Here is a 16,052-nt window from a genome sequence, read left to right on the forward strand (position 1 = left end):
CCTAGCGTCCCCAGGGGCAGAGGCAGCTCAGGATGAGAGCAGAGTTGGTGCTCTGCTTTGCCATTTGCTACCTCTTTGCTTGTGGGAGGGTCATTCGATCTCTGAGCCTCAATTCTAAGACCTGGGATTGATAATACCTGTGGGGGGGGACTATGTGAGCTGGTTTCTGTGTATACCCTTAAATTAAAAGCTACCCAAATGAAATCGGTATTATTATTGGGATCACACAGACAGCTAGGAAAAAACGTCACTGTCTTTACTTTGCTGCCTAGAGAGGGAGAGGAGAGAGACGGTGGTGGGAATCCAAAGTCACTGAAGGAATGTGTGACTGTGCGTCTTAGTAATGACTAAGTCAATGACAGGTAACTCTGTCTTTACCACTTGCCTGAGGTTGAACTTGTGCCTTTCTCTTCTTAGCTCAGCAGCTGGCCAGCTGTGATGGCCTGCTCTGTGTGCATTTTAGGTTTCTTTTTCCTGGTGCGTTTCCCGCTCACATGCATTGTCCCCTGGCCCTCTCTGCTTGCTCTAAGCAGCTTAGGCTAAGCCTGGATTGAAAGAGCGTCCTGTCCTAAGGGTGATGACAACAGGGACCCAACCCAGCAACGGGTTGCCTGGGTGTTGTTTTTCCAAAACTGGTGCCTCATCCCCTTTGTTACCCTTTTCGGAATGTCCGGCCAAGTTTACAGAGAGTTTTCGACTCTGCAGTGTCACCCACTCTGCCACAATTCATCTAACCCCTTGTGGCCTTTAGCACATTCTCTGTTTCGTAAAGACTAGCTTCATTGAGATATAATTTACATACCATAAAATGCGCTCTTGAAAGTACAATCCAGTGACTTTTAGTGTATTTACCGAGTTGTGCAAACATCACCACATTCCAATTTTAGAACATTTTCTGTACCCCCCTCCAAAAAAAAAAAAAAATACCCTTTAGCACTTACTGCATCTTCTCTCCTCTCCCAGTCCCTGACAACCACTAATCTACTTTCTGTCCCTGTGGATTTGCCTATCTTGGACATTTCATATAAATGGGATCATATAGTATGTGGCGTTTTGTGACTGGCTTCTATCACTTAGCTTGATGTTTTCAAGGTTCATGATGTGGTAGTGTGTATCGGAACATCATCCCTTTTTATGAATGAATAATATTCCATTGTGTGGATGTACATCTGGCTTACCCATTCATCTGTTCGTGAATATTTGGGTTATTTCCACTTTGGGGCTATTTTTGTTTTATTTTGTTTTATTTATTTTTAGAGAGAGAAAGAGGAGAGAGAGCACCAGCAGGAGGGCAGGGGGTAGGGGCAAAGGGAGAGAGAGAGAGAAAGAATCTTAAGCAGGCTCCACACTCAGGACGGTGGGGCTATTTTTAATAACAATGCTATGAACATTTGAATATTGGTTTTGTGTGGACATATGTTTTCATTTCTCTTGGGTTCATACCTAGAGAGGAATTACTGAGTCCCGGGGTAACTCTATGTTTAACTTTTTGAGGAGCTGCCAGACTGTTTTTCCAAAGTGGCTGCACCATTTTACATTCCCACCAGCCATGATGGTTCCTACATTTCTTGATTTATCTCTGCATGCATATTACTGCTCCACTTGGATTTAAGCTCCTAGTGGCCACAAACCCCTGGGAGATTGTCACAATGGGAACCACAGCACACGGATATGTTCTGAATAAATCTCAGCTATTAGTTGGATATACTTTTTGTTATATTCAGTTACAGTTCTTAGCTAAATTGGGTAAGCCCACTTTAGGAGAAAACACAGGTCTGATTTCACACCTTCCAAAGAACCCTACACAGAAACAGAGTTACCATGTATTGGGTCCTTACTGGACTCAACCATATACAACCTCATTTTTCAGATAAGGAAACTAAGATTCAGGTTACTCATCCAAATAATTAACAGCAAAGCTGAAATTCAGACCCAAGTTTTCACTGCATCACGTTGTCTTTCACGGTGAAGCAATTCTATCTAATCCTCAGGGAGAGAGAGGCTTATTTGAGAACTTGTGCTTTCCCTCTATAAATTTCCCAAAGGTAGGGACCAGTGTTTTGCTCCTTTCGTTAACTCCACTTGCACATAGCGTAGCGGCAACTCAATTTACTTCTGATTATAACAATGATATAATGACTAATACGCTGAAATATAAAAGTAAGGTATTGTCACGGTCTAGTTCAATCTTTGTTGCGACTATATGTAATGATATACGGTAAGCCTCTAACCCCACCCCCCCACCTTGCAATGGCCACGGAGCCTTAGCCAAAACTGGATCTCGCTTAAATCCCCCAAAGTTGGCCTTTGTGCCTCAAAGCGTCACCGCCTGGGAACCAGAGAAGCTCTGCCTCTGCAGCTATCATTCGGGCGCCCAAGACACTGACTGATGCCATTCAGCTGACACCAGCTGTCGGAAAAGCGGAACTGGCTGAAGAGGCCTTTGCCCCTAACCAGCATGGCCACCCTGAGGCTTCGGACTGAGGGCGGCAGAATGGGGATCACGTGAGGAGAATTCCGTTCTTTTATTGGCTTTCTCTCCTGGAAGGGCGGGATACAATAACCCGTGGGGGCCGGCCTTAAAGGGCCCGCCGCTAAGTCCGCCCGAGCTCCGCCCCCCGGGGCTGGGCGGGGTCGGCGCGCGGAGGCCGCGTACGGGGGAGCCGTGGTGACCGCCGCCGGCTGCGACGGGAGCCGGAGCGGGTTAACCGCCGAGTCGGCGGGCGGGAGAGCGCGAAGAGCGCGCGCTCGAGGCCGGCTCAGTCGACGGGGGCGCACGGGGGCGCGCGGGCTCCGGCGCGGGGATGGAGGACGCGGTGGCCGGGCCCCGGCTCCGGGCGGCGGCCGAGGCGGCCGAGTCGCGGGCGCAGCCCGGGGTGACGCTGAGGCCCTTCGCGCCGTTCTCGGGGGCGTCCGAGGCCGACGAAGGCGGCGGCGACTGGAGCTTCATCGACTGCGAGATGGAGGAGGTGGACCTGCAGGACCTGCCCAGCGCCACCATCGCCTGCCACCTGGACCCGCGCGTGTTCGTGGACGGCCTATGCCGGGTGAGGACCGGGCCGGGCGGGCCGTCGGGCGGCGGGCGGACACTTGTTGCCCGGAGGAGGCGGCGCGGGTCGCGGCGCCCAGGTCCCGGCCAGCCCGCGGCAGCCTCTGCAGCCCGGGCCGCCGGCGGGGCCGGGAGGCGACCCTCAGCGACGCGGCGACGCCCTCGGCCGCCCTGCCGCGGTCCCCTCCTGGCCCGGCGGGGGCGGGGGCGCGCTCCCGGAGGGTCCCGGGTCCCTGAGCACCTGCCGGGCCGCGCGCGCACCCGGCGCAGGGGCTCTCTGCGCCTCGCCTTTGACGGTGGCTGGTTGCCGCCTCCCAGGGACGCTCCGGCCCCTGGGTGTCTACTCGGGTGGGAATAGTAGGGGTGGGGGAAATGAAGTAAGGGACAGTCAAGGGATGAATTCGCACCCGGAGTGGCCGGGAGCTCACACTGCCGCCCCTGGGGCATGTACCGTCGCTCTGCACTTCTCCTTTGGGGAAGGGGCTCCCCTCATTCATAGGGAGCAGGAAACAGACGGGAGCGGCGACGTGACTCACTGTTCATAAATAGGACAACGTCTCTGCATTCTCAATCTGCACTGTTGGAAGAAAAGCCAATGTTTGGGTGAGGATCTGTGGTTGCTCATTATCCTGTGGCTGGCCAGTTTTGGTCGAATGGTGTTGGGGGGAAGGGACCCATTCTCTAGGCCTTCAGGATAGTCAGGAATCTTGCTCCCTGAAGGGGTGACATGCCACCATCAAGACAGTACATGAGGAGCTGATTTTTTTTTTTTTTTTAATCTACCCAGTTTAGAAACTTAGGAGGCTGAGGGGGCAGGTATGAGTAATTAATGGTGGTGGCGGGGAGGAGGAGTTTATTTCAAATCTGCAATTAGTGTGCAGAATAAAATTTGGACAACGTAGGCATTGCAGAACAAAGCCTGTCTTTGGGAGACAGGCCTCTTGAGGAGAGCAGCTGATGCTTTCCATGCCTGGCTCTGGGTCTGCATATACTGTCAAGGAACTTGTAGTTGAAGGTTGCTGCCAAGAGGAACACCACTGTGGAACAGAGAATGGTGTGCTCGCGTCCCATTTATTTGTATTTTACGTGCGCATCCACTTTCAGAAAGGATTTACAATGGCTGTGTGCTTAGGTGAGCTGTGCATGCTTTCTAAAGAAACGATTGTTATAAAGGCAGGGTCTCCCTCATCGTATTCTAAAACCTTTTCTCTTCCTGAGGCTACGGTCTAGCCAGTGCATCGAGTCTCTTTCCTAGGGGTCTGAGGCGGTCTTTCTAATGGAGCAGGGTCAGGTCGTGTAAGGCTGTGCTTATTTACTTGGGTGTCTAGCAATTCATAGTTTTACAGTCTTCCCAGTAAGTACTGGGGACATTCCTGAAATTGCTTTGTGTGTGATTTTGTCCACTTTGCGCGCTGTTCATTTTAACAAATGTTTGAGACTCTGCCTGGGCCAGGCACTATTCTAGGCTCTGAGGGGACTGCGGTGAGTGGCATCACAACCCTGCCTGCGGGGCTGACCTTTCTGTTGGGGCAACAGACTGTCAACAAATATTAAATATGTCAGGAGGTGATCTTGCTATAGGAAAAAGTAAGACGGAGAAGATAGGGGAAGAGGGAGTGGGGGTCTGGGAGGGGAGGGAGATTGCTGTTTCTGTTTTGTATTAGATGATCAGTGAAGAGCTTACTGACAAAGTGATATTTTGAGCAGAGACCAAGGGCTTAGCATTCAGTCCTTTATTTATTCTTTTGCTGTGTGTGGAATGCTTCTTATGTCCCAGGCACTGGCTTAGGCCCATGGGGTAGAGCGGTGAACACAATGAGCTTTCTGCTTATGCTCTAGTGGTTGAGGAGGGGTCTGATAACTGAGAAGAATAAGTGAACAAGTACGGTGGAGAAAGTAACATAGGATGATATGCTAGAGAGTGAGCAAGGAGAGGACAGGGGCTGAGTCCTACCAGTCCTAAGGGGGACACGGTGGTGGTTCGAGTTAGTAAAGAACAGGTGAATCGGGGCAGGACTGAGGGAGTCAGCCAGGGGTGTTGGATCGAGGGGAGGAGGCGGTACTGCTGGAGTCCTAGCTGGCGGGCTGGAGCTGCAGAAGTGAAGGGGTGGGATTAGGGTGCAGGGAGTGGCAGGGAGGGGACACCCCCCACTTGCCCTGGCTTTCTGGTCTCCTTGGCGGAACCCAGCTGGCAGCCAGGAGGCCAGGGAGCCCAAGCAGTGCAGTCCATAGGTGGGGTCAGCCTTCCAGAGCCCAGAGAAAGGGTAGAGAGGGCAGCGCATGGCCCTGGGGTCAGTGCAAGCAAAGAGGACATGCAGAGAGGTGTCACCGTGGGACCACTGTAGAGTGAGTGGCCCCAGAAGATCTCTCGGCACAGCTTGGACTTGGCTGGCAGGAGGAAGCTCCTTGCGTAGATTTTGTGTGGCCAGCGTCCAGGCAGAGGGAACAGGAGGGAACAGCAAAGCCAGAAGTTCTCGGCTAGTGGCGAACTGACTGAGGGCGTGAAGGGCGCCTCATGGCCATGGCCGAGTGAGAGATGGTAGGGGGTGGCTAAGGTTGGACACAGCCGGGGAATGGTACTATGGGGGGCCTTGGCGGCCCTCGGAGGGGTTGGGATGTTATTCTAACAGCAGAGCAGAGTGGAGAATTGTCTCTCGGGGAAGGAGGGTGGGTGGTCAAGAGAGGAGGCAAGGAGACCCCTTAGGCAGCTCTCGCCTCTCGTTGTCTAGGGGAGCTATGAGGGTGTTTGGATTTGGGTGGGCGTGTTGGAGTTGGAGCCTGTCTTCTCCACCTGGAGGGTCCAGAGCTTCAGAAGGGGGCGGGGAGCTTTGTGCAACATTTTTTGCACAACCCTAAGCTCCCATAAGATGTCAAACAATCAGTGAAGACACAACATTTACTGGGCTAAGGGAGTCACAGGCCCCGAAGGCAAAGAGCTTTGCTATGAGGGGCAGTGAGAGCAGAAATCACTGGGGGGCGGGGGTAGGGGGGCCTTTGGTGAGCCTTCCAGTAAAAAGAATTTCTCCTTCCGCTGAAACCATCCCTCTAGGTGGGAAGGTATGGCTTCCGGCAGCCTTATTATTTTCAAGGCGGTTCTCCCTCAAGGCCGGCCTGATCCCACCTTTGGGTGGTGTAATGAAAATGTCCTGCTTCGGGTCTGTGTCGTCTGACCCCTGAGTGGGCGGACCGCTCACTGTGTTGCTGACGGAGGTCCCTGTGCTGGGGGCTGGCCGTCCCCCGTCCTGAACCAGTCCCTTGGAGGGTCACTGGATGAGTGATGGTTAGCCTGGTAGGGCCGCTAGAACGACATGCCACAGCCTGGGTGGCTTATAAACAACAGACGTTTATTTCTCACCATTCTGGAGGCCAGCGTGGTGGGGTGATGGTCCTCTTCTGGGCTGCAGATTTCTCAATCCATCCTGCTGCGGTGGAAGGGAGGAGGGGGCTGGGGGCGGGGGTGGGGGGCTTTTTCATCAGGGCACTGGTCCCATCCAGAGGGCTCCACCCTCGTGACCTGAACACCCCTAAAGGCCCCACCTCCTCATACCATTACCTTCAGGGTTTAGGATGTCAGCGTGTGAATTTGGGGGGGAATATAAACATCCAGACCACGGCAGACGATGTGAAGGAAAAAGACTGTGCCAAACTTCTTTTCCCATGTTCCTATTATTCTCTGACCATAGTCCTGATAGAAGGAAATTGATCTGAACCACCAATTCATTTGGGAATTTATGTCAGAAGTCTTTTTCTAACCATAACAGTTAGGTGTGATAGGTAAAGTTTGTCAGCCAGGTCATTGTCAGTGCTGTAAATAATTTACAATAAATGTGTTCGTTAAATGCTTGTCTAAAAAACAATTGAAACTGTATCATCATTAATTTCAAGTAGTATTACTAGAGAGATTCACGCCATTACAAATGAGTGACAACTTTTATTAAAAGAGGATCATTTTCGGGGCATCTGGGCAGCTCAGTAGGTTAAGTGTTTGACTCTTGATTTCAGCTCAGACCGTGATCTCAGGGTCCTGAGATCAAGCCCCATGCAGGGCTCTGCGCTGGGTGTGGAACCTGCTTAAGATTCTCTCCCTCTCCCTCTCCCTCTGCCCCTCCCCACCCCTCTCTCTCCCTCTCTAAAAAAAAAAAAGAAAAAGATTATTCTCTCTTGTACAAATATTAGTTTAGCATATCCCATTACTGTTCTGTTTTTACAAACCTTTTTTTTTTTTCCTGAGAAAGCAAAACAGTGCTTTGAACCAGTAATTGCATGCGCTTTGGCTCATTGGCGGTGGTCCGTTGGTTCCCTAGAATAAGCCCATTTATTCAGTCCTCATCAAGCTCACCAGAAACTTAGGAGTTCTCAAATAATATTCTGTGAGTTTCCAGACAGCGAGCATAGTTCCATAGGGTAATAGAAACAAACACCACTTTTCCTGTTGTCTGAAACATGAATGCGTATTTGACTGATAGAGCTTTGCCCGAAGGCTGTCAGAAAATATTAATCATCAGAACATTTACTCTTCTCTAGTGAATAAACTCACTTTCCCTAAGACAAATGTCCACTTAAGATTTGTGATACTGACATGCTTTTCTTTTAGTGGCAGGAAATATTCTGAGAGTCATAAAAGGAGTTTGAGTGGTGGCTTTGAATTCTTTGTATCAGGGAGGACCCCAAGTCCGATTGCACCTTAGCTGCACATGAGAGTCCCTGGGGAGATTTAAAAATCGTCCAGGCTCCAGGCCACCCTGACCAGCTGCAGTCTCAGGGGCTGGGAACCGCCTGGAAAGAGTTGCCTAAAAATCTCCCCCAGGCGATTCTAATTGGGAGTCAAGGATGAGGACCATTGTTTTACCTGGAAGGGGTTTTGCCTGACCAGAGGCCTTGTTGTGCCGTGAAAATATCATTGAATTATTGGTCATTGGGTTCCATTTTGAGCCAGATCTGTGCCTTGATTTCCTCTGAGTCTAAAATAGAGTCAGGCTCTTGGTCTGGCGCCTCCCTCCTCTGAGTGGTGTTTGACCTTGTAGCTGGAAAGCTGGATGATTGGCTGTCGGCCCTGGAGCCCTCGCCTTTGGGAGGTGACATATGAGATAAGAGCCTGTACTTTAACATGGGGTTGCCTCCCGGCGCCTTCCTACACATCCCCTCCCGCATCCCCTCCCGCTGCTGCTCAGTCTCCAGCTAAATGGCAGATCCTGGGCTGGTCCTCCCCGAACTCCTGCTTTGGTAGACAAGACACCATCCAGCAGTAATTGATGACTGAGATGTTTTTGAGGTCCAGGGTAGCAGGGCTGGTATGCATCGTTTCTGCTCATAAGATTGTAGGTACTTGGCGGTGTTTCTGTCTGTCCCTGTTCCAAGTCAGTCTGTGGCTGCGTGTTGGAAGATGGGACATTCCAGCAGATCCGTAGCAGGCAGGGTCTACGGTGGTATAAACTCCAGGCGCTTTCAGGCCTTTTTACCTTTCGCCCTAGTGTCATGGGCGTGTGGTTTCTCCAACTGAAACTATGCCTAAAATTGCCCCTGAAGCCCCCTGAAGAGTAGAGAGGCGGTAAACCGATGTGGTATGGTTTGATTTACTTGGAAGAGTCCAGAATGTCGTATGTTTAAAAAAAACCCAAAACCTATGTGTTATATACGTGCAAACTTTATTTGAGAATTTATCCACTATTTCCCTAATTTTAGAATTTCTGACGCTTACATAAGTCATGATTCTTCATATCTGTGAGCTCCCTTTGAACCCTTCCCAGCACTCCCTGCGTGAGCAAGTGTGTGGTTCCCTTTCAGCTCCAGCCACCGCCACCACGCATCACTCACAGCATTTTTCCTCAGCAGCAGAAGCTTCAAATGTCATTGCCCGTAGCTGCAGGCTTTCCGAGCCCCAAGACATTACATCAGAGAACAAAAAACAAATCGGCTTTGTGATAGAACAAAATAGCTAAAGCAGAGGCTATTAGGTTCTGATTCCTGTGTTGATATTTCAGGCTGTAGTCTTCCTCTCTTTCCTTTTAAAAAATGTAATCAGATGGTCGAGTCCCCACTTTGCGTCTCTGTCACTTGAGGGGGGCCCGTTGGCCCTGGTCTGTGACTGCAGGACTCCAGCAGTGGGGGGGGGTGGCAGAGAGAGACCCCCTCGGCATGCATGTTCTACACCCCATTGTCAGGACACACGCCAAGGGCAGTGGGGGAGTGCCAGTCCTTTGAAATACAATTCAGTGGTGAGAAAGAATTTTTTTCTTTTGCAAATACTAATCACCACCCAAAATGTGGGGATGCATAAAAAGAGCTCTTCTGCCCTCATGGGGCAAAACAGATACGCTTTTAAAACATAACATTAGGAAAATATTAATTACCTTGACTCAAAGTTTGATGTTGGGGGAAGGGTTGGCTTCGTGTATGGATGTCAATCATTGTCGAAACCCTTTGCTGTATTTGATTTAGTTGGCACAGAATGTTTTAATTAATTTATTTTTAACCTCAGGAGATTGATTGATTGATTGATTGATTTAAAAAGATTTTTATTTATTTATCTGACAGAGAAGGAGATAGTGAGAGCAGGAACACAAGCAGGGGGAGTGGGAGAGGGAGAAGCAGGCTTTCCGCCAAGCGGGGAGCCCGATGCGGGGCTCGATCCCAGGGCCCCGGGATCATGACCTGAGCTGAAGGCAGTCGCTTAAGCGACTGAGCCACCCAGGCACCCCTAACCTCAGGAGATTTAATTGGGGTTGATGTGCTCCCATTCTCCATCCAAGTGTGTCCATGAAGAGGCAGTGAGTAAGATCTTAAGCATACCTGTCCCACGCATGTATACACTGTGAGGCTGAGGAAGCTATTTGACCCTCTGTGCCTTAGTTTCCCTGCCTGTCAAGTGTGGGGGGGTGATAATAGAGCATACATATTATGATGTACATAAAGTGCTTCTCACTGACTGGGACAGAGTAAATGTACGATATACGTTAGTGTACTAGTTATCTACTACTGTGCCCCAAACTAACTCAAAACTTAGTAGTTTAAAACAGGAAATGTTATGATCTCCCAGCATCTGAGGATCAGGAATGCAGGGCTGGCTGAGCCTCGAGGCCTCCCTTGTTTCCCTGCCATGGGGACCTCTCTGTAGGGCAGTTCCTGACCTGGCTGCTGGCTTCCCTCAGAGCGAGTGAGGAAGGACATGTGAGGGGCATAGGATTCACAGTCTTTTTGTACCCCAATCTCAGAGGGAGATCCCGCCCCGTGGGCTTCATTCACGAGAAGTGAGGGGCGGGGGGGAGTGAGGGGCGGGGGGTGTACAGCAGGACAGGACCCCGGGAGGTGGTCCCCGGGGCCATCTCAGGCTGCCGGCCGCAGGGGCTATTCATGAGTCCACTTTTTTCTTTATAAATGTTTCTTTATAAACGTTTTTGACTTCCTGGGGCAGCTAACATTCAGAACTGTTCATTAAGGTATTTTCTTATCTGATTTTTTTTAGCTTCAGCCCTAGAAAAGTTTTATTCCCCACAGTTTTAGACCCCACCACTGAATCTACAATTCCTCATTGACAGGATTAGAGCGAGGTTATTAAATTTCTAAAGGAGCAAAAGCTGTTACAGCCACTATGTTTGTGAAGGAGGAGCTTGGGAAACTAGATCCATGTACTTTGGGAAAAGCCTGTATTTTTCCTTTTGGTACTAATTTCAGCAGGTGCAGGATGAAACTCCCAGGAGAGGTCCTGATCAACGCCACAGAACGAGTATTTGAGGTTGGCCTGAATTGAGATTTAAGAGACGAAAATGTTGCTTAATTCAGAGAGCCGAGTCTGGATTCTTTTTTCACTCAACGTAACAGTAGCTTGTTTTCCTTCCCCCCTTGATATTTCTTGTTCAACCTTCTGCTTTATTTTAAAGATAATAAAGTAGTTCCCGCCCATTAATGTGAAGGCGTTATGTATAATCTTCTCTTTTCATCTTCCTATGAGGACTCTATGCAATAGGTACTCTTACCGTCCCATTCCATAGATGTGGAAACGGAGGCCAGCAGAGGCCAAGCAGCCTGTCCCGGGCCACAGGGCCAGGAAGTGCTGGCCCTGGGATTCAGACCTCATTTTAGCCAACTCCAGAGCCTTTCTAGTAACCATCTTGCAGTGTGCAGTAATGCACATGAATTTTTCATATCTTCCACATCTTATTGAAACCCCAGGGCAGCTCTGTGAAGAAAGTATTTTTATCCACAGGAAACTGAGGTTCAGATGAGTTATAGCTCTATTCTTCTTTCAGCCATTTATTTATACTTAGCGGATGTAGCTGAGTGCTTGCGGTACATCAGTGACAGCCCTGGCCATATTTTGTGCTCTAGCAGAAGGCAGGGCCAGGGCGCTGGAGCTGGGTAGACCTGGATTGGAATCCTGGCTCCATCGCTTCACTCACTCACTCATTCACTCACTCATTCGTTCATTTGTTCATTCATTCATTCAACCAGTATTTACTGGGTGCCTTCTCTGAGCACTGTGATGGCTGCAGGACCAGCCACGGGATCCCAGGTGGGTCTGTCACCCTCCCCAGGCCCGGCCTTCCCAGCTGCAGAAGGAAGACAGTGACCCCTACCCCACAGTCACCGTGAAGTCAGCACAAGGGGGCGCGTGGTGAGTGACAGACACCATCCCTCCTTTCATGGGGCTCACAAGCTAGCAGCAAAGACACGAGTGCAGGAAGGTAAATGTGTGGGAGGAAGGTAGTGGAGGAAGATTGTTTGCAGGTTCCTCTGGTGCCTTCTCTGGGCTGATAGGAGTCTAGGGTCCTCTCCAGTAAAAGGAGAATTTATATCTTGCCTTTAGGCAGAAAAAGGGGGAGAAGATAGTTCTGTTTTTTGGTTTTTGGTTTTTGGTTTTTTTTCTGCCTGTGCTCTTAATTGCCTTCAGCTCAAAATAACTTTTATATCAACGAGGGGTATTTTGGGGTGGCATATTCTGGTTCCTTCACACCCATACTCCTGCCTCCTGTCCTGCACTGGTCAGCAGGAGGCCTGTCTGCTAGTTTGTAGCTGAAGAGAAAGTATATTTCAGCCCCTTGGAAATTTCTGTAGAACCCACCTGAAAAGAAACCGTGTCAAGAGAGCATTTTACTGACTCCAGCACCGATTCTGTCCCGTTAGCATTTGAGGCTTTGCCGAAGATAGCCTCCCAAAGCCAGAACACTCATATGAAATGTGTTTTTAAAAAGTCTCTTGTTTACTGGGGACTTTTCCAAATCCCCTGATGACTGTTACTTATTGATAAGGTGACAGTATATCCCATTTGCATGTCCGATCTATGCCTGTCATCCCAGGAAAGTTATTAGTAGTACCCCCTTTGACCCTTAAGTTTGGATGATAAATTATATAATCAGTAATTTATATAATTAATGATTAGCCCCCAATTTATTTGGCACCATTAGTGCCAGATATTTTTGTGTACATCATTTAATCCTTCTTACAACCTTCTAAGATAAATACCATATTTGCCTATTTTATAGAAGAAGAAGGCTTCTTCCCCCTTTGCAAAACTACTCATCACATAGAATCCATTGTAACCGGGCCTCTGTGGGCACAGAACCAGGGCACGAAGGGCCCTGGGGCGCACACCTTGCATTTCTCCAAGGAGGAATCAAGGCTCAGCGAGGGGGATGATGTGTCCTCAGGGGTGCTCCCTGAATATTGGCTAGCACTAGAACAGGTCTCCCTGCCCCCTGGTTTTTATGCTGCTCATTTAATTCTCTGCGAAATAATGTCCTCCGCACTCCCACTCCCGCCCCACCTAGAAGAACCCAGAGCGTGCAAATAATGAGGAGGACAGCTAGAGTCAAGTCAGCCAGGACAGGCAAAACTGTCCCCGTGCCTCTGTTAGGGGACTGCACAGAGAGGCAGAGTGAGCTTGGCCCCAGAGCCGATCCAAAATACCAGCACTGGCCACCAGGGGGCAGTAACCTCGCGTGTGTTGTGTGGTGGAGCCGGACTCTCTGACTCAGACTTTAATTCAGGCATCCACAGAAAGTGCGTTTTCATCAGGAAGAAGTCACGCCTGTGCTGCCAAAGAAGCTATTTGAAGATAAGTTTGTAGTTGAAACTTTCAAGTGGAAAGACACCTCCTCCGCTTCCCATGGAAGACCAAGGTTGTGGGAGAGCCACCTCCGGAGGAGCCCCTTCCTCGCTGCTGGGCGACACCGCCGCCTTTGGAATAGGAAACACTCGGTCCTGTGTTCACCTACAGCAATGGTCTTCCTCCTCCAGCCACGCCTGGCCCCCGTTTGTGACTTCCTCTGTCCCATGCTCCGCTTTGCAGTGTGTTGGGACTGTGACTCCAATTATCAGCATAAAGAAATACAAAGGGAACTCACTCAGATGAAACAAACACTATTTCAGAGATAGTGGGAGTTTTCTGAGCTGGTTACTACATAGACTATTTTTTTATTGTATTTTATTTTATTTTATTTTATTTTATTTTATTTTATTTTTTTGAGAGAGAGAGAGCAGGAGAGAGAATCTTAAGCAGGCTCCACGCCCAGCACGGAGCCGGACGCGGGGCTCGATCTCATAACCCAGAGATCATGACCTGAGTTTAAATCAAGAGTTGGACACTTAACTGACTGAGCCACCCAGGTGCCCTACATAGACTACTTGTAAAAGGTAAAGCAGATAGGTCCCCAGACCTGCGTGGTGGGAAGTGTTCTCTCACATTGGAGAGCCTGTCCTGGGATGAGTCCAGAATTACCCACTGCTCAGGCCATGTGGTGACAGTGTTCTGGGCTGGAGTGGGGACTCTCGGGAACTCGGGCAGATCTTGGCTGTGCCTGCACACCCACCTTTGTGTCCTAAGCTGCAGATCTTGGACAGTGATGGAGACCACCTCAGGTCTGGGTCAGTACTCTGTAAACTCTTTTGCAGCCCCTAAAAACAGACCACCTGTCAGAAAAATCTGCTAGGTTATCTACAGTTCAATGGTCTGGAAGACAGTTGCAGATGTCTGGCAACATCAGGGTTGGTTTGTATCTGTATGTCTCTTTCTAGCAGAGCTGAATCTAAGATGTAGCCTTCCAGCTCAACCACCTGTTTATCCCAACACAATATTTGCAGAACATTTTCATTTTTAAAATAAATTCTGAATCTGTGTATTTCTTTGAAGTGGTCAATAAATTTGCAGGACTAACACTTTGACCCTAATTTGCTCTGTTTTGTCAAATATTTATTCTTGATGTATATTGGGAAAGACTGTTACTCAACAAGATGCGTTGTAACCTCCACATTTTGAGTATTTCAGTTCCGTAAAGCAAGCTGGGGAAAATGACCTGGTTCTCAGCACGGTGAGTCGGCCCTAGCCTGTGGCGTGAGCGAGGTGGGGTGGCAGGTAGGGAGGTTGTATGCTGGGGGATGACTCCCTGCCCTTGCTGGAGAGGGTTTTTGTGCAGAGGACAGAGTGGAGCATCCCGTGCTGGAATGAAGCCATACAGCGGGCCACCCCCTAGGCTGTGGCTGAGATTCTGAACTTCCTCTTCAACCTGTGAACAGAGGATGAGGTGGTGCGTTCACTTTTCCTGGATGCTGTGAGGATTAAACCCAGCAAGGCAGTGTCTGGGGTGGCATCTGATGGCAGGAGATACTCCAAAATATGTGTGTAGTCTTTATTCAGGACCCCGTTTTAACAGCAATGAATGTATCATTAGATGATGTTGTATATTGGGTTGCCATTTAGTTTTTGTTTGTTCATTTATTACCTTTTCCTCCTTCCTTTTCTCTGTTGGATAGCATGGGGGCCACCTTGGCAGGATCACCTACTTGCAGGTTCCCCTGCTGCTTATCATTCATCTTACTTGTATGGCTCATCCCCATAAGTGCCCACCCTCTTTTATGGACAGATACATACGGTGCTTTTGTGCCGTACATGGTAAAAAGTGGTACGATGGTGAGGTTAGGAGGGTGAGCCCCAAAGCCAAGTCAGCCTGAATTCAAATCCCAGCTCTATTGGCAACTGCCGTGTGACCTTGGGCAAGTAACTTTTCTGTGCTTTGGTCTCTTTGTTTTTAAACTGGGTAATCGAAGTACCCACCTCACGGGGTTGTGAACATAGGGAACAAGGGCAGGCCACCCCAAAATGTGCCACTTTGGCATGTGGGTTATTTTAAATAGAATATTTAAGAGCCAGCCTGTGCAGGAAGGACACTCCTACCCTCCTCTGTCCCCCTGAAAGCAGGAAATAAGCCTCCCTGCAGAAGGTATTCTCCCTGTACCAGGAGGTGAAGAGACAGCCTTATCACCAGAAATGAATTCAGGGCCAAGAAAGCTATATAAATAACCCTGTTGCTTTTTACTAGCTTACTACCCCAGCCCAAATTCTGATTAGAACTCCTTACTAATTGAAGCCCCCAAACTTAAGTCTTCTTTGTCCTGTCAATTCCTTACGGATTTATTGTCTCTTTGTCTAAAAAGTATAAAAACTGTCTTTTTCCTTGGTCATTTCTTTGGTCAGTTTCATTATCGGGCCTCCGTGCACACATAATAAAACTTCATGGTTTTTAAAATTTTTTCTCCTGTTAATCTATCTCACGTCAGCTTAATTTTTAGTCCTGCTGGAAGACCTTAAAAAGTAGAGGAAGAATTTTTCCTTCCCTAAATAAGGATGAGAGAAGAGCATATAAATTGTTAACCTTAAAAATAAAACTGTCAGTATTATATGTGAACTGTACTTCAATTTAAAAAATAAACAGTAGTCTCTAGGTAACTAAAAATAAATAAAGCAAAATAAAGCTATTAGTTATTTTACCAGCAAAAATGGGTTTATACAGGAATAACAGAATTACAGTCCCAGACCAGCTATGGCAAAACTACAGGCAAGTCTGATGAACAAAGCAGAGGAATCCTCTTTTATAGAAGAAAGGGGGAGTTTGGGAGGGCCGTGTAAACAAAAAATCCATTGGCCTGAACTGGGAGTTCAAGTGTAGTGGCTTCTCATTGGCTGGGCTGTGACTGTCTCTCATTGGCTGGGCTGTGACTGTCTCTCATTGGC

At 48.9% G+C, this 16,052-nt stretch overlaps 1 protein-coding gene across 1 annotated transcript in view; it reads left to right on the forward strand.

The window, feature by feature from the left end:
• Positions 1-2,789: 2,789 nt before the first annotated feature.
• The window catches only part of RCAN1 (regulator of calcineurin 1), a 95,591-nt gene continuing 82,328 nt past the window's right edge, over positions 2,790-16,052 (forward strand). The window contains exon 1 of the mRNA XM_021678073.2: positions 2,790-3,047. Within this exon, the coding sequence (XP_021533748.1) occupies positions 2,805-3,047 (243 nt within the window). The 5' untranslated portion in view covers positions 2,790-2,804. The remainder of the gene's footprint in view (positions 3,048-16,052) is intronic.

The sequence above is a fragment of the Neomonachus schauinslandi genome, chromosome 1 (assembly GCF_002201575.2).
Source record: "Neomonachus schauinslandi chromosome 1, ASM220157v2, whole genome shotgun sequence".
Taxonomy (NCBI): domain Eukaryota; kingdom Metazoa; phylum Chordata; class Mammalia; order Carnivora; family Phocidae; genus Neomonachus; species Neomonachus schauinslandi.